Source organism: Paroedura picta, chromosome 7 (assembly GCF_049243985.1).
Source record: "Paroedura picta isolate Pp20150507F chromosome 7, Ppicta_v3.0, whole genome shotgun sequence".
NCBI classification, from domain to species: Eukaryota; Metazoa; Chordata; class Lepidosauria; order Squamata; family Gekkonidae; genus Paroedura; species Paroedura picta.
The window spans coordinates 36,615,079-36,633,883 of NC_135375.1; the positions used below are offsets into that span (position 1 = coordinate 36,615,079).

Below are 18,805 nucleotides of genomic sequence, written 5' to 3' on the forward strand. Positions count from 1 at the left end.
CACCTCTCCAGAGAATTTTAGCAGAACAGCTTGTAATTTCGGATGAGATGAGTCAGAGCGATGAACTTCAAACGATGAACTTCAAAACGGTGGCCAACTCTCAAGAATTTTATGTCGTTTCCTCGGGGCTGCAGTGAGTTAGCAAACGCTGTGAACATTGCAGGTATGGATTACCTTCGTCTTTCAGTACTGAGCTTGTAACCTTTTAAACCCTCCTCATTACAGGAGAAACTTGGGAAGCAAAACCCAAAACAAAGCCAGGACTGCAGTACTATAAATTTTATTACACCAGGACTCAGATGAGAGTTCCAATAGCCTCACAAAGCTTTTCCTTCTGAAGGGGCTTGGGGAGGGACTCGGTTGCTTAACAGGAGCTCGCAAAAACCTCATATCCATTCCCCTTCCCCCAAGGTTATACTCTTCTCCGCCTCTCACGCGCGCTCAGTTTGGGACATGCGCTTTCAAGGTCCAGTGTCTAGAAGGGATGGGGGGAGGGAGTGATAATCCTAAACGACGCTTCTACGCCTGCGCTAAAGGGCTCACCTTTCCCTCCCCGTTCTGCGCCGAGCCTTTCCAGTTGCGGGGGAGGGGACGGCGTCTGCTCTGCGTCTCTCTCTCTGTCCCTGAAATTGGCGGGAGGCGAAGGTGAGGGGCGGGGGAGGAAGGAGGGAGGGTTGCTTCGAGAGCGAAGCGATAGCAACGGACGGGGAAACCGGAAGAGTGGCAGGGCTGTCTCTCCTTTCCTGGGGGAGGGGTGGGGGCTCCTCTCTTTCAGGCTCTCCATGGGCGCGATGCGCCTTGGTGATGCTGTTTGGAAACTCCCGCCCTGGCATTTGCCTGCGTTTCAGGCTTGTTCCGTCTTTGCCAGGGCATGTCCCTTGGGCTGTTGCTTAGCTTCGTGCCCAGCCAGACTGACGCTCCTTTTCTCTTAATCTCCGCGACCGCACACAGAAATACCACCCAGAAAGGCAACAAAGCCCAACCCAACCACTGCTTATTCCCCTCCCTCGAGTGGCTATGTGCATTTCAGAGGATTCTCCTCGGAGTTTCTTCCCCGTCAGCGCAGCACTGCAGCATTTCCAAGTGCAGGAGTTCTCTCTCACGCCCGCGCACACAGAGAGTCTCCTTGTGTCTGGAGTGATGCAGCCTTTCCTTTTTGCATTTGTTGTCTCGGCACGCATTTCACCATAGGAACACTTTCCAGAATGGTAGCTTCATGTGTTCATGGCCGACATTGTGGTAGCGCCTGGTTCAAAGCGCAGAGTAAAGGAAAACTTACCGGGGCATGTTCCCTGATCTGCCCATTTGCTTGTTCACTTGGGGGAGGTCAGCTCCTCCCTGTTGGTAGCAGGGACTGCCTTGGTCTGAGACGGGAATGACGCTGAAAGGAATGACGATGGGGAATCATTGGTTCCTTCTGACTGACCATAGGAATGTGTTGATTTTCTAAAGGACCTTTGGAAGACATTAAAACATTTGCTTACAAGCTGATCCTTAGGTCCCTCGTAAAACTTGTGCATTCCTATAATTATTGGGAAAACCAATACCTTCCCAAAGGCATTTGTTGTCATTTTTAGCTTCACCCTGAAATCTGAACAGCGTGCAAGGGTCAGAAGTAGTGATAAAACATTTAGCCATTTAAAATTTAAAACAGACTATCCAAAAGGCTATGGTTCCCTCCTATGTGTGTGTTTACAATGTGTTTGTTACTTTCACTGCTGCAGTAACACTAGTTTATGTGCAACAAGTATGTTTATTATTTAGAATTCAGACTAGCACTCTTTCAGTTTTGTCTAGGGTGGCCGTCCTGTCCAGGAACAGTTCAAGCTTCCATGCCTTTCTTCAGACAACTTCCGCATAGGCAGAAATTGGCATGTGTTTGTACTTTTTAAAATTGTGCAGGGTTTGCAGAGTTGTACCCTGGCATCCATTCATCCTCACCAATACATTAGAACTGTGAACCAAAAAGAAATGAGATTGTGAAGAGACAAGGTTTAGGATCTGTTAAAGATAAATGTAGCATGGTATATTTGCTATAGTGACACAGTGAGGGGTGGTATATAAATTGCATAAATAAATAAATAAATCAGCAGCAGCCGGCTCAAGGTTGACTCAGCCTTCCATCCTTCCGAGGTCGGTAAAATGAGTACCCAGCTTGCTGGGGGGTAAACGGTAATGCCTGGGAAAGGCACTGGTAAACCACCCCGTATTGAGTCTGCCATGAAAACGCTAGAGGGTGTCACCCCAAGGGTCAGACTTGACCCAATGCTTGCACAGGGTATGCCTTTACCTTTACCTTTAGGGAAAGAAAAGAAACAATGATCAGTAAAGGTGATATGACGGCAGGGATAAGGTAGGATGTTTCTGATCACGGAAATCACAAAAAAAGAGTATATCTTACCAATATAGTGTAATTGTTATGTGAAGAAAAAGTGGAACTGAAATATTAAATAGTGACCAGTTATGATGCAGGCTGTACTAAATAAATAGGAGTAACAGATTTCAGCTAAAAAGCAGAGACATCACCCTGCCAACAAAAGTGCGTTTAGTCAAGGCTATGGTCTTCCCAGTTGCAATGTATGGCTGCGAAAGTTGGACCATAAGGAAGGCCGAGCGTCAAAGAATTGAGGCTTTTGAACTCTGGTGCTGGAGAAGACTCTTGCGAGTCCCTTGGACTGCAAGGCGAACAAACCAGTCAGTCCTAGAGGAGATCAGCCCTGACTGCTCTTTAGAAGGCCAGATCCTGAAGATGAAATTCAAATATTTTGGCCACCTCATGAGAAGGAAGGACTCCCTGGAGAAGAGCCTAATGCTGGGAGAGATCGAGGGCAAAAGAAGAAGGGGACGACAGAGAATGAGGTGGATGGATGGAGTCACTGAAGCAGTAGGTGCAAACTTAAATGGACTCCGGGGAATGGTAGAGGACAGGAAGGCCTGGAGGATCATTGTCCATGGGGTCGCGATGGGTCGGACACGACTTTGCACATAACAACAACAACAGATTTCAGAGACAAAATCCAGATGATTACAGTTGATTTGGTATCTTGTTGTTATGAGTTAACAATTTTTTTAAAAAAATTAAATTTTAAAATTGAACTCTAAAAAATGACAAAATTAAACTTAAACTTCAGCAATTAAAAAAAGAAGCCCTGTCCAACCTCTTTACCAAAAAGACAGACTGCTCAGGATTAGGTTGCTGAGGCCTTAAATGCAGCAGTGTATCAGCCTACAACATCAAAGGTATCAGTTAAAGCCCTGTAACATGCCTGCACAAATTCTGAATGATCAAGTTGTAATTAGTTTGTTCATTTAATGCATTTATATTGCATGCTTCTCAGCCTGACAGGATCATCAGGTCATATAATGTGTTTCAACATTCCCAGTTATTGAAATACCCACTCCAACAAGGAAATAAAAGTAATAGGAAATAAAAATAGTAAAACTAAATGTCAGAAATATACTAGAAGCAAAAAGAAAATCAGGGGGACAAATATAGAAACTGTCATAAAAATAATTGTGAGGATGGGGGAGAGTGCTTATTGCAGTCAGAATACTTGAGTTCTCTAGCTTAGAAGCTTAAGAAGGGTTGGCCATAGTTAGTATTTGGATGGGAGACCACTAAGGCAGACCAGGATTGGTATGAAGAAGGGGACTGTGGCAAAGGATCTGTTTGCATTAAGAACCATCTTGCATTAAGAACATAAAAGAAGCCATGTTGGATCAGGCCAGTAGCCCATGTGGTCCAGTATTCTGTCACACAGTGGCCAAAACCCAGGTGCTACATAGAAGCCCTTCCCCTGTGGTCTCCCAGGAACCAAGAATACAAAGTATCACTGCCTTAGACATAGTGTTTCATCTATACCTTGTGGCTGATCGCCACTGGTCGACTTCTGCTCCATATGTTTATCCAATTCCCTCTTGAAGCAGTTATGCTTGTAAGCACCATCACTTCCTGGGGTACTGAATTTCATGTGTTAATTACTCTTTGGGTGAAGAAATCCTTTTATGTGTTCTGCTCATTAGTTTATCTATTCTGCTCATTAACCTCTTATATCTCCCCCCAGAAAAGGCCAAGACCCTCTGATTGTTCTAGTTAGTCTATACAACTGTATGTTTTAACTGTTTTAAAATGTTTTAAATAATTTTAATATTTTAAAAATAATAATTATAGTACTGTTTCTCTTATATTGGAAGCTGTCCTGAGCCAGCAATGCCAGGAGGAGTGGAATATAAATCCAAGGATAAATAAAATAAATAAACTTTTCTTCATAGGGTAGGTGTTTAATTCCTTTATTTTAGTTTCCCTTTAAAAAGCACATTAATGTATATTTTAAAAACGAGTTAAAAAGCAACAGACCTAGTACTGAGCCCTGTGATACCATACTGCTTACAACCTTCTACATCAAAAAACTGCCCATTTATTCTCACTCTGTTTTCTGTTAATGAACCATTTTTAATCCACAAGAGGACTTGTTCTCTTATCCCATGACTACTGAGTTTATTTAGGAGCCTTTCATAAAGATCTTTATCAATTTTCTCTGGGAGTCTAGGTAAACAAGTTCTACTGGGTCACGCTTGCCTGCATGCTTGTTCACCCTTTTAAAGAAAAAAAGGCTAGTGAGACAAGATCTTCCATCCCAGAATCCATGATGATTCTTTCTCAGTAGCTTTTGGTCATCAATGTGCCTACTGACTCTGTCTTTAATAATGGATTCCATTAATTTACCTGGTATTGATGTTAGACTGATCTACCTGTAATTTCTTGGGTTTGATACCTTTTTAAAAGATGGGGGTTATTTTAGCTACCTTTCAGTCCTTGGAAATGGAGGCACATTTTAGTGATAGATCACATACTTTTCTCAGGAGATGCACAAGTTCACATTTGCGTTCTTTCAGAACTCTTGTCTATATGCTGTCTGGGCCTGATGATTTGTCAGTTTTGTCCATCAGTTGTAGGACCTCCTCTCTCATCACATGAATCTGACTCAGGTCTTTTGAAACTCCTCCTAAAATTGGCAGTGAGAGGGCAAGTGCCTCCGTCTTATACAGTGAAGACAGAGGGGAAAAAATCATTAGTTTCTGTGCTTTCATTACTTTGTATGTTAACCCTTATCCTTCCGATATAAGTTATAACTAGGAATCACAGTATCCCACTGATTATCGACATCCCACCAAGTTTATGACAGCCCAAAATGTCTGTTCTCTCCTACCACAAAACATTCCAGCTCCCCCATTTTACATCAGATACTTGTAGTATTTGCATAGAAACATCTATAATTCCTTGGGCACATTAGGCCTACAACCTTCTTCCTGGCCTCTAGACGGTGTCAGGCAGTCAGTACTGTTTGTCAACCTTTCAGTGACCAGTTGTAATCTTCCCTCTAGAACAGTAACAGCTAACCCTTCATTTCTTAGAGATAAGCCATCCTGAATCAGAGATGTGTCATTTCCTACCTGCTTTCCCCCAGGATTTAGTTTAAAATTGATCTGCCACCTTTTAAATATTAAGTGCCAGTATCCTGGTTCCTTCTTGGGTCAAGTGGAAGTAATCTCTTCTGTATAGATCCTGTTTCTTCCAAAAATCATCCCAGTGCCTAATAAACTTAAACTCTTCCTCCCTGTACCATTGTCTCAGCCACATATTGAGACCCTTAATTTGTGCCTGTCTAGCTGGTTCTGCATGCTGGACAGGAAGTATTTTGGCGACAGCTATCTTGGAGTCACCCTGCCAACAAAAGTGCATTTAGTCAAGGCTATGGTATTCCCAGTTGCAATTGCATGGCCGCGAAAGTTGGACCATAAGGAAGGCCGAGCGTCAAAGAATTGAGGCTTTTGAACTCTGGTGCTGGAGAAGACTCTTGCGAGTCCCTTGAACTGCAAGGCGAACAAACTGGTCAGTCCTAGAGGAGATCAGCCCTGCCTCCTCCTTAGAAGGCCAGATCCTGAAGATGAAACTCAAATACTTTGGCCACCTCATGAGAAGAAAGGACTCTCTGGAGAAGAGCCTAATGCTGGGAGCGATTGAGGGCAAAAGAAGAAGGGGATGACAGAGAATGAGGTGGCTGGATGGAGTCACTGAAGCAGTAGGTGCAAACTTAAATGGACTCCGGGGAATGGTAGAGGACAGGAAGGCCTGGAGGATCATTATCCATGGGGTCGCGATGGGTCGGACACAACTTTGTACCTAACAACAACAACTGTGCTGGATCAGGCAAGTGACCCATCCAGTCCAGCACTCTGTATCACACAGTGGCCAAACCTCAGATGTCATCAGGAGATCCACCACTAGGGCCAGAACTCCAGAAGCTTCCTGTTATGGCCTCCCAAGCACCACTACCTGAGACCTAGAGCTCCATCTATACCTTGTGGCTAATAGTCACCGATTAGCTCTGCTCCATATGTTTATCCAAACCCCTGTTGAAGCTGTCTATGCTTGTAGCTTCCACTACTTACTGGAACAGTGAATTATACATGTTAATTACTCTTTGGGTAAAGATGGACTTCCTTTTATCTGTTCTAAACCTGTTGAGTGCCATGAATTACTATATTGTGAGAAAGGGAGAAAAGTACTTCTTTCTCTACCTTCTCTTTCCTGTGAACAATTTTGTAAGCGTCTGCCATGTCAGCCCTCAGTGGTTGTTTCTCCAAGCTAAGGAGCCCTAACCTCTTTAATCTTCATACAGAAAGTATTAAATACCTTTAATCATTTCAGATGCCCCTTTCTGTACCTTTTCCAATGCTATAATTTCTTTTTAAAGTGCAGTTACTAGAACTGTACACCATATTCCAAATGAGGCTGCACCATAAATTTATACAGGAATATTATGATACTGGATTATTTGTTTTCAATCCCCTTCCTAAGTCCCCAGTATAGCTTTTACTTTTTTAAAAAAATTGCAGTTACACAGTGAATTGACATCTTCAGGTAGTTATCTACTACAACTCAATGTATATTAATGGTTAATGTATATTTTTGGCTCCAATGTACATTACTTTGCACTTGTCCATGTTGAACCTTATTTGCCATGTTGATGCCCATTTGCCTATTCTTAGCAAATCCATCTGGACCTCACAGTCTAGTTGTTTTGGGATAATTAATATGGGTGGCATCAAGTTATCAAGGCAGAGCCTCTTGTGGCGCAGAGTGGTAAGGCAGCAGACATGATGTCTGAAGCTCTGCCCATGAGGCTGGGAGTTCAACCCTAGCAGCCGGCTCAAGGTTGACTCAGCCTTCCAGCCTTCCGAGGTCGGAAAATGAGTACCCAACTTGCTGGGGGGTAAACGGTAATGACTGGGGAAGGCACTGGCAAACCACCCCGTATTGAGTCTGCCATGAAAACGCTAGAGGGCGTCACCCCAAGGGTCAGACATGACCCGGTGCTTGCACAGGGGATACCTTTACCTTTACCTTTTATGAGGTAGGACAGTATTGCCTAACATGTTGCTGTTGATGCACCAAACATCACTGCACAACATAGTTGCTTTGTATACTTTTATGAATCCAAGGAGACAGGTCATGTATCATTTTCCTTTGTCATTAAATAATATGTTGCTTACACAGACATTTTTACAAAAGATCAACATTAATTGGGTGTATGACAGGCATTCCTGATCTCTTATCCAGAAATGATCCGCGTATCGGTAGTATGTCTATAGCTGAAATATACTAGACCATACTTCATCCTCAGAAACTGCATAGTCTTATACCTCATTAAAAGTTCCTTTCAGGTTAAAGTGTGAAGAGAATTAATTGCATGATCCAAGAATGCACATGGTTTGGAAATCCTCCCATTGAGTACTTCTTCCATCTCCTTTTCACTTTTCCATATCATGACATTTTTTGCATGATTTGCTCCATAATTGCTGCCTCAAATAGAATATATACATTCCCTAAATGTAAATTAATTTCCTTAAAAAGTCTGGCAGCTCTTTATGTCATTTTCTTTCAGTATAGATGCACATATGTTTACAATTTCTACAGCTCTGCTTAAATGCATTTCCTTGCTTAGTAGTGCTTAATTGCCAGGGGCAAAACTACACAGCACATCTTTCATTAGAAGAGCTAGGCTTATGAAACTGATCTTGACATATTGACTTTGTGATGGGACTGCTTCCATTTTGAGGTCTGGTAGCACTACTGTGTATCTTACTGGTATTGCAAAATAATTTGGAACATCCATTATATTTACACTTTTCTGATGGATAACGATAGCACTAGCTAAGTGGCCTATCCACCATTGTTTCAGAAGACATTGTATAAAGATAACAAACACAATGCTTTCTTGTGAAAGTATACAAATCATTGTATGCTTCAGAAGTTCTAGGTGGTTGTATTTTGGAATAAGCACATGCAATTACAAGATGCAATTGGTGAACTAAAACAGTGGAGTGAATGCTTTCTATAGTTTTGTTGCACTTCTCTTTGAACTCCACTAGATTTTCTCCAAATCCTACTGGCATCATATAATACTGTGCCATGCACTGCTTTCATAACATTGCTGATCACAGCGAGATGGTAGGCATGGAGCTGCTTCCTCTCTGTAGTGGGGCTCTCGGCAGATGACTCAGCGGTCAGGAGTGCAACCAATGTGCGTGCGCCCTCTATCTCCCTCCCTCCCTGTGTGGTGAGTCAACATAAGGGAGATGATTTGTACCAGGCGGCAGCCTTAGAACAACTGAACTGGCAGTCAGTTAGAACTTATAAAATCAGTGGTAGGACTATTAAACTTGCAAAATGCCAGAAGATATTTGGCAGGTTTTCTTTACTTGACAAACCTGACTGTACCTGATTAGTTTTCTACGTGGCTAAATCAAATATTTCAGTTGCTTTCATGCAGTAAAATTCATCTTACAGTTCTCGTACATTGAATAATTTTGTTCAGTGATCGTGCACCCCCTGATAGAGACTAGCATTTTGTATTATTGGAGTTGCATACTTTACATTGGCAGTGATCCTTCACCTGTAGCTTTTAATTGCTCTATTATTGTAAAGGAAAAGATCTATGAAAAATCCTCTCCTGCCAGATGAACAGGCAGCCATGATATGTGCAGCCATTTGCTAGAAACATCATCCATTCTGCTATTTTGGTGACATAATGTCTATTTTTCCGAATTTGCCCAGAAACTAGAAAGGTGTGAATCACTTTCCCAATGCTGACTTCTGCTTTTCTTCCTCCCATACATACATTGCTACAACATGGCATTGGATGAACTATGAATAGAAAATCCTTTTTTGTTCCTGCTCTATTAAAACCATGGATGGTTAAAAAGGCCTCCTGTATTGCTCTCTTATAATTTATTATAAGACCAGCAGAAAACTCTGTGGCTGGAAACTGACTATTCCATCCAGAAGTGTCCATTTCACTTGTTTGCTTTTTATTTCCAAGTTTAGAAGATTAGATAAATTAGATTTAGGATTGCTGGAGAGATGCTGCTGTGCCAGATGTGTGCTGGCTTGGTCTTCTTTATGTACCCTAGTAGTGACCTTGGAGTGTGGAGCAGAATGAGAAGGTCCTTGCATAGGCTTTATTAAAAATGTGTCCATGATTAAAGGCCCAATAGGAATCAGATTTGAATCTTCTGATAAATAAAATATAATTTGAACCATATGTGTTTCTTCAGAAGGTTGTTGTGAGGATAAATGGCATACCAATCATGTAAGCTGCTGCAAGTTTCTTGAAAGAAAAAAGGAAGAAAAATACTGTAATAGCTAATAAAACAATAAATGTCAATGCTAATAGGCAAAAAACGGTGAAAGGAAATGAAATAGTGTCTTCTGAAAAACAATACCAACATACTGTTGCCCTGCCCTACTAACCAATTCCTGTATGAATTAACTGGCATGTGAATAAAAAAAGCAAAAACCTTCCCTCAAATTCTGTAAATTAATAACAACTGTATAATAAACCTTAGTAGGTAGAAATCTGAAGAACTCTTGGTACCTTCCTAGTCTAAAAACAATATAAGCACTGCACCCCAACCCCCCCCCCCCCCGTACTTTTAAGTCTACAAGCTGAATTAACAGTCAATTCTTGTCTCGTGGGCTCTCAAGCATCTCAGTTGCTGGGATCTCCTCTTCTCCCTCCTTTCATGAGGTTTTCAGAATCTGGCAGTAGATCTGTAACTCCTAACTGAATTTGCTGCTTGATTCTCTCTCCATGAACTTCATGAAGAGCAAAGTCACATTAGGGCTGCGATCCTAGGCACAATTATTTGGGGACAAGCTCCATTTCACTCAGTAGGGTTGATCTCAGAGTAAAAATACTATAGAATTGGACTGCATGATGGCCAGCTACTGTCTTCATGTTTTTTTCTCTCTAGAAAGTGATTGTTGCTAGGGCCATATAATTCTTGAGTGGGGCAATGTCCATTCCAGCCATAGTTTGGATACAGCTCTGTGTGAAATCAGTATACTCCTAAGAAAGAAACAACTAATTGTATGTGTAGAGTGCTGTTAAATTACAGCCAGCTTTAGATGACCTTAGCAAAGGGCTTTGAAGGCAAGTGAGAAGCAGAGGTGATTGGCCATTGCCTTCCTCTGCAGAGCATTCCTTGGTGACTGTTTTAAATTCTGCTTATTTTCCAAGATCTGATGGGATATCATGCCGCCTTCCTTCCTCAAAATTAATGATTAAAGAGTTGTAATTAAAAATCTTTATAGTAAAGGTAAGGAAACTTGTGCCTTTAGAAGAGTTATCTGTTAGCATAAGGGACTGGCAGACCAAGCAGGAGGACTGTAGTATAGAGTACCGATCCCCAACCTGTGGGCCACGGACCACATGTGGTCCGTCAACTAATTGGAGGTGGGCTACGAAGGACGCCTTCCCCCCCCTGGCCCTTTACTTCATTCCCCCCCCCCGGCCCTTTACAACACACTTCGGGTGTCATTGTCTCCCATCACTCCCAGATGGGACTGTCTCGTTGCAGAGAAACACGCTCAGGGTTCCCATTGATTTGTCATTGTCATGAGTTAAAATTTCCATGAAAATAAAATGTTCCTTATGTTCATTGTTGTGGCGTGTCTGTATCTTATTTTGAAGGGATGTTTAAACATTACCATAGCGATCAGAGAGCGTTAGGGCAGTGGTTGAGAGTAGAGAACTACACCTCCCCCCACACCGGGCCTCAGTAAAATTGTCAAGCATTGAGTGGTCCCCGGTGATAAAAAGGTTGGGGACCACTGGTATAGAGGAGTAGAGACTGGCAATGTAGTTTGTCATCATTAATCACCCCTCTAACCTCATTTGAGAGAGCTATAATCTTTAACTTCTGCTGCATCTGCCAATACTAATGTGTGTGTATATATATATATATATTTTCCCTTTTTCTTTTTAGATGTCACGTGACTTGGATGGCGAGGAGCACTTTTTGGAAGAGGCTAAATTCAAGGAGTATTGTGCAGAGTTTATCAAACACTCGCAACAAATAGGAGATGGTTGGGAGTGGAGAAGCGTAAAGGTACTAGCTATATTTTATTTTCTAACAAAGTCCGCTAGCTTATCTAAGTGTCTAATGTTGTTTCCAGTTATTTCCATTAGTCTTCCATTTACATACTTTGGCCATTGTAAATGTGTGCTCTTTGAGTTACTATTTTTCAGTGAAGCTTCTGCTATGGACCTCTAAACTTATTTAAACTTTTCTGAATTCAAAAAGTGATTTGAAGATATTCTTTGAGAGCTTTTCAATTTTAAAAAAGAAAATAAATTAGGAGCATTGTATAAGAATTGTTTTCCTTTTAGAAAACTCAGTGCTTTCTTTGTAGATCTACTTGTAGAATTATACATTCATAGAGATGGAAGGGGCCATACATGCCATCTAGTCCAACCGCCTGCCCATTTCAGGATCAGCCTAAAGCGTGCAGGATAAGTTCAGATGCTGCTTGAAGACTCAGTGAGGGAGAGCTCACCACCTCCCTAGGCAATTTATTTCATTGCCAAACTACTCTGTGATATCGTTGTCCACGTAGTTTAAACCCATTACTGTGGGTCCTATCCTCTGCTGCCAACAGGAACCTTTACCTGCCCTTCTCTGACAACCTTTCAAATATTGAAAGACAGCAATCATGTCCCCTTCTTACCCTCCTCTTCTCCAGGCTGAAGATTCTCAAGTACCCCAGCATTCCTCATAGGGCTTGGTCCCCTATTTGCTCTCCTCTGAACCCTCTCAATTTTCTCCACATCTTTTGTGAGGCGAGGCCACCAGAACTGCACACAGTACTCTAGGTTGGGTCTGACCAATGTGGTATACAGTGGGACTATGACATCTTGTGATTTGTATGTGATTCCTCTGTTGATACAGCCCAAGACTGCATTTGCCTTTTTTACCACCACATCACAATATCTGCTCATATTTAGCTTACAGTTCACAAGTACCCCAAGATCATTTTCTCACACACTGCTACCCAAAACGGTTATCAAGGACCATTTTAGACCAATAGTTATTCCCCAGTAAGGCAATCACAGCCATTGTCTGTCTCCTGGGAACCCATTAAGGTGTCTCCCAGATCGTTGTTTAAGTCTGAAACACTCATCAAATCACTGTTTTTGGAGCAAACATGTCAGCATAGCCTAGGGTAGCATTTCACCCTATATCAAGAGGTCTCCTTGCCCCAGTCTATGTGTGTGTGTTCTGGGCACCATACATACACCTCCTACTTGTGTGCTTGCCTCCCTTCTTCTGTGAAAAGCTGGTTGTTTTACTACTGAATCCTTAGTTTTCTCCACGTTGTGACTGCTAATATTGACTTCTGCCCAAATACTTTCCCCTTTCTATCATTCTCAAAGTTAGCCTTGTGTGTTTTTTCAATGTTTTGTGTGTTTCTTTTATTTATTTTTAATTTGCTATACCCCTTTATTCTCCTTAATAAAAAGTATTCCAGTTTAACATCTGGCTGGTTATTTTGAGTTTCTCTAAAGGATCAATCCCCATAAACACTGGTAGAGATCCCAAGGTCCACCATCTTTCTACATTTCCTGAAGCTAAATTCCCCCAAATAATTTAGGAGACCTCCTATTTGGGTAACTTTAGTTCTTTCAGATGTTTCCAGATTTTTAAAATCCTAATGTATTGTTTATTGAATTTCCCATTTCTGTGGTTGTACTGGCTCACTATGTGTAATCTGTCTTGAGTCCCTGTGTGAAAGTTAGAATATAAATTATGTAAATACATAATGGTTATAAATAAATAAATTTTAAATTCATAACCTCAAGAAAGGAAAGCATCTTCTTTGCGAATTGAAAGCTTCCCTGCTTCCTCATTTGTAAGAGGTTGTTACTCATCACAGGTTTTGAATAAAATCTTTTTTTTCAGCCTCTTGTAGCTGTTCTGATATAATACAAGGTTAAGTTACTTATAAAAATAGATGCAATTCTAAATTTTGAAACAGGACATGTTTGAAAATTTGAATTTTTATATGGCTGGGGTTTAGGTCACAGAAGTGTTCAAGTAATCATTTGAGCATATCCTAGTAGAATATGTGTACTTTGTGCTACTTTTGTATGTTTGTGTGAAAAATCAATTTTAGCTGTTGAATTCCAATCACTAAAGAGTATATGATTTTGGAGGCTTGCCCATACCCATGGTAAATATCGGTGTTTATATGCAGAATATCCGGGCCCCAGTTTAATGTTGTAGAAGGAGATGTCATACTCTTTGCTTTCTGTGCATGGTTAAGCTAGTGGGGGCAGCTGGAATTGTAGGTACAATGCAGAAAAATGTTAGGCAAACTTAACTTTTGTTGAAAGTATTGCTCCATATTTAATTTAAGTATATTAGTCCCATAATTTCTGTGGAAATTACGAATACCTAAATTCTTCTGACTTGTACCCAGTTTTAAAGTAGGGAATAGTCAGACTTCAAACTGGCTATTAAATTTCTCCTTTCTTTTCTGCTCTACTGCTTAGATTTGGATTTCAGCTATTGTGCCTAATTGAATATACAGCTGCATGTGCAGACAAAATTGGTTTGTTCTACCACAGGTACATTCTGAATTTGGCTCATTGTGTTTTAGTGGAAACATAAATATAGCATATCAATAAAAGCAAGTAAAACAAGGTAATTTTCTCTAAAGTGATGTCTTTTGTTTTCAAATGTTTACTGACAAAAACTACACATGTTGATTTGTTTCAGGTGCAAACTTGAAAAAAAATGTGCCAAAATAGCCCGTGGCACAAGCCACATAGAGTATTTTTAAAGATACATATATTTGAAATGCTGATTAAAAGACAGAATTAATGTGCTGGAATGAGAGAGACATTGATTTAAAGATCAGAACAAATGAAATAAATTATGTCAGAAATGATGGATTATCCAAAGAGTTACATTTATAGTTAAATTTGCAGCCTCATCGAGTAATTTAATGCTACATTAATGGGTTTTGTACAGAGACTGTTTTGAATAGAATCTCTTTATATCAGATGTTGCACATATGCTTTCTGTGTGTGTTTGTCTAAAATAAAACTTAATGAAACAGCTAATAAAACCCCAATTTGTTTGTGCTTCCTTTGAGAAATAAGCTCTTAATATGCAGCTACTGTTCATTATCTCTTATGCATTTCTCTTGCCTTTCAACAGATATACTTCTCAGTGGTGTTGGCCATGTGACACAGTCAGTTCTCTAACTTCTATTTTGTAAGACTGATTTGAGAGTGACGTGTTTAATTTGCTTAGTGGAGCAAGAGTGTAGGAGGATCGTTGTTATGGATGACAGGGTCACATGCTCTAGGTATATTCATTGCAGGGATGTAAAATGGACCTTATTTGTTTATTTGCAAATTCATTTTCTACCTTTCTGCCCACCAAGCTGGAGAGCCAGCATGTAGTAGTGGTTAAGAACGGTGGCTTCTAATCTGGCAAACTGGGTTTGATTCCCTGCTCCTCCACATGCAGCCAGCTGGGTGACCTTGGGTTTGTCACAGTACTGATAAAGCTGATCTGATTGAGCAGTAATATCAGGACTCTCTCAGCCTCACATACCTCACAGGGTGTTTGTTGTGGGGAGACGAAAGGGAAGGCAATTATAAGCCGCTTTGAAATTACTGGTAGAGAAAATTCCCTGATTATGCACACCTCTGCCACCAGCACAGGCATGGCCCGACCCAGGGCCACGGAAGTCCCATGTTATTGGAATGCGGGAACTTCCGCGATCCCATGATACCATGGGCGCAGGCAGGGGCTGGGCCTGCCCGGCCCCGACCCCCTGTAGGGACACCGCATGCCCCTGCGAGCTCTGCAGAGCCAGCAGAGGCATCTCCCTGCCCCTGCCGTAGCATGCGGTGGGGGCCGGCCCCCTCCCCACTCCACCCCGGCCGCTGCTACTGAGGGCAGCATGCCGGGCTTCCCGCTCCTGGCACAGTGCGTGTGTGTGCGCTACACCAGGGTGTTGGTGTACGTCGGGGAGCCCTGCCCCTGCGCGTAGACGGGTAATGGCAGGGCATCCTGCCCCGCTGCAATAACACAGCGGCCGTCCGACGTAACGGCCTCCATGTATAATAGGTCTAAGATGGCCGAGGCTATTTCAATCCCATCCAAGCCTGGAACTGTATGGGAAAGAATCCAAGTAGTTCATCCAAGAAACCTGGGGGGTTACTCAGGTCAGGTAATATATGTACAATTATTAAATTATGTATTGTTTTCAGTTTGGAATAATTAAATATGTTTGCAAAGTCTTAGATAAAAATCTAGTTATCAATTTTGATGGGTTCTGTGAAAGTAGATTTTAGGCAAAAAGGCACACTTGCACCTCTACACTAGTTTTGGACCTGCAGTCTAACACTTGTATTGTTGTGAAACAAAGTTTGAGTCCAGTTTTATTCAAGTTATAAACTTTGCGTGCATGCACACTTCTTTACATGGCTACCCATTTTAGTATATCTATGTGTTGCTTGTAGGCGGAATGAGAATCAGAAAATATGATTCTGCTGGGTTGATACTAACAGGAAATATTTTTGTACAGTTTAATGAGTTTACTTGATGTGGCTGGTCTATAAATTTGTATTGTGTTCCTCAATGGAGGAACTAAAAACCAAAAAATGATAATCAAAGCAAGAAAGAAACCCATATTGTTAAACAGAGATGTTCTCTTTCCCTTCTGCTGAATTAGTTCCTAGTTTATCAGGTTTAGGTGCCAGCCCAGTAGCTTTGTCCAAGGAAGGCCATGCCTGCTTCCTAAATTACATAAATCTGTAATTCAGTTCTAGTCAGAACTGCTTTATAGGCTTTTCCCTGGTAAGTTATAAGGGCTGTCTTGTGCTTGGACATTTGACTGCTTAAAAAAAGATTTTAACATTTGACTAGTGAAATGTTGGTTAAATATTTTTAATGATTGTATATTTAGAACAACTGGAAAATATAACAACCCTCAACAGGTTTGATACTTCGGTGAAGGAGAAATTGTGAAAAAATAAAATAAATTATACATTATAAAAGCTACATTTATATCTCTTCTCAGCACATCTTCTAATTAAGCATCAAGATTCAGACCAGCAAGGTGGCATTGTGTGACTTCCAGAAAATTCTTTTCAACTGACAACTTATATGGTTAAACATAATTAGCTGTAGGTTTATTGAAAAGTTACTCTCTTTGGATTTTATCTTGTAACACTAGGGTTAACTTACAATTAGTAAATTGGGGGGGGGGGAGCACAAGATATTTTAAAAGGTCACTTTTAAAAAACAGTTGTGCAAAATATGTAACAGGCTGATTCATCCTGTTTGAAGATGCCTGTGGTTATAGCAGGTGGTTAGTCAGAGAAGCTTTGCTGTGCTGCTAGGTTTACCTGTGACTACTGCAGGGCAAGGGAATAAGGAGATCTCCCTCCTGCTGCCCACGCTAACAAATGTTGCCAATAATGAAAGAGGAAAAAGCAAAAAAATTTCTACTACCGACATTTGGCTTCATGGAATATTTCATGATATCGGACTGCAATTAAATAATAGTTGACTGATACACTAATCCTAGGTAGTTCTGCTATGTCACATACAAACAGCAAGAGCCTGAGTATTAAAAATTAATCACTAATAACTTTAAAAGTTCACAGCTACTTTTTGCTCATTCCAGAGTTTATTAGTTGTTTCCCAGAGGAGTCACTTCAGACATAACTCCTGTTTTATCCTTCTTTAGATACCTACATAGTGCAGAAAGGAATGAAACTGGAGTAGCGTAAAACTGCAATAGCGCCAAGGGAAAGGTGTTTTTTGACAGCGATCACACCACCACTGTATGAGCTGTGGGCCTCATTACAGATTATACAATTCATATGTTTTCTGTCAACTTGTTTCTTTTGTGACCCTGTAAGATACCTAGGAAAAGAGAAGAGTCACATTATACTCACATAGACCCATTATGCACGGGGGTTTTAGCGCACATTCGGGGTGGAATGGCGGCGACTAAAATCACCGATAACGCACGGAGCCGGCTGCAACCGGCCACAGCTTCGGTGCATGCCGCCGAAAAAGCCGCGTCAGTGAAACGCGGAAGAAAGCGCAGCTTCCGGGTGACCGGGGCGCAACCAGAAGCGGCGCCCGGATCGCCGCGTGCATAATCGGTTACTCTGGGTTTTGCCGCCGTCACGCCCCGCCCCGTACATAACCGGTATGCGTCGCGTCTTCCCCCTCCGCGTTTTCCATGTGACCCGAAATCGCCGTTTCGGCGGCCGTGCATAATGGGCCATAAAGAGGCTAATTAGAGCAGGAAAGCTACTTCTGTCTCTTCCCATTAATAAGGAAATTAATCACCAAAGTGGAGTAAGAACATGATAAGACGAGCCCCATTGGATCAGATCAGTTATCCATCTAATACATCCTTTCTCAACTTTTTTACTGTTGAGAAACCCCTGCAACATTCTTCAGGTTTCAAAAAAAACAGAAGTGGTATGGTCGTGCAAAATATGGTTGGGAAGCATAGTCGTGTACATGCCCTCCATTTCCACCCCCTCTAGGTGCATCATTGACGATTTTGGGAGGAGTGGGCAGCTTGACGTGATCATGTATGGTCATATCACCCAATAAATGTTGTACTAATTTTTAAAATACATTAAAATTAATTAACTCCCACCCATTAAGGAAACCTTCCAGGGCCATCAGGGTTTAACAAAACTTTGATTGAGAAAGCCTGATCTAATACAACATACTGTTTTACATAATGGTCAGTAAATGATCTGGAGGGGCCAACAACTGGAGCTCAGAGGCTAAGGCATTCCTTTTATGTTGCCACCCAGAACTGGATTTCAGAGGTTTACTGAATATGGTCTCCCTTACTAACCATGATTGGTAGCCATTGATGAACCTATCTTCTATCTCCTTTTAAAGTCACCTATGCTCATGGCCATCATGACCTCTACTAGAAGAGAATTCTTCAATGTAGTTAGTTGTATATCAGTGTATATAAGATCAGATATATAGAGATCACATACAGATATTTCAAAATGTTTAACATGCTGTTCTTTTTATGAATTATGATGATATGACTAGGGGCAAAGCCCGTTGTATACAGGAATACAACAGGCGCTAGAGCTTGGCGGTGGGAAGAGAAAGGGGAGGAGTTGTTCAATCTGTAAGGGCATGGGGTTGAATGTGTGTGTTGTGTGGGAGGTTATGGTGGTGTGGTAACAAATGAGGGCATGGGTGTGGAGAGATGGGTGTCAAGAACCTGTAGTTTGGAATGTTCATTGAGTGTGGGAGAGGACTGACCTTTGGGAATTATGGAATAGTAGTTACAGATCAGCTTTCCAGAGCCATGTCTTCAGATATGTGAAGGGAAAATCAGACTGGAGACTCTTCTTAGGGGGAGATTACATGGCAACCAATT

At 41.5% G+C, this 18,805-nt stretch overlaps 1 protein-coding gene across 6 annotated transcripts in view; it reads left to right on the plus strand.

Annotated features, from left to right (window-relative positions):
• The first annotated feature begins 497 nt into the window (after window positions 1-497).
• ATG10 (autophagy related 10) overlaps window positions 498-18,805 on the plus strand; it is a 141,973-nt gene continuing 123,665 nt past the window's right edge. For all 6 annotated transcript variants that reach the window (XR_013233081.1, XM_077347516.1, XM_077347518.1 and 3 more), the window contains exons 1-2: window positions 498-645; window positions 11,335-11,457. Coding sequence is in view for 5 of the 6 variants with exons in the window: in XM_077347516.1 (XP_077203631.1) it covers window positions 11,335-11,457 (123 nt within the window). In the remaining variant the exon portion in view is untranslated. The remainder of the gene's footprint in view (window positions 646-11,334; window positions 11,458-18,805) is intronic.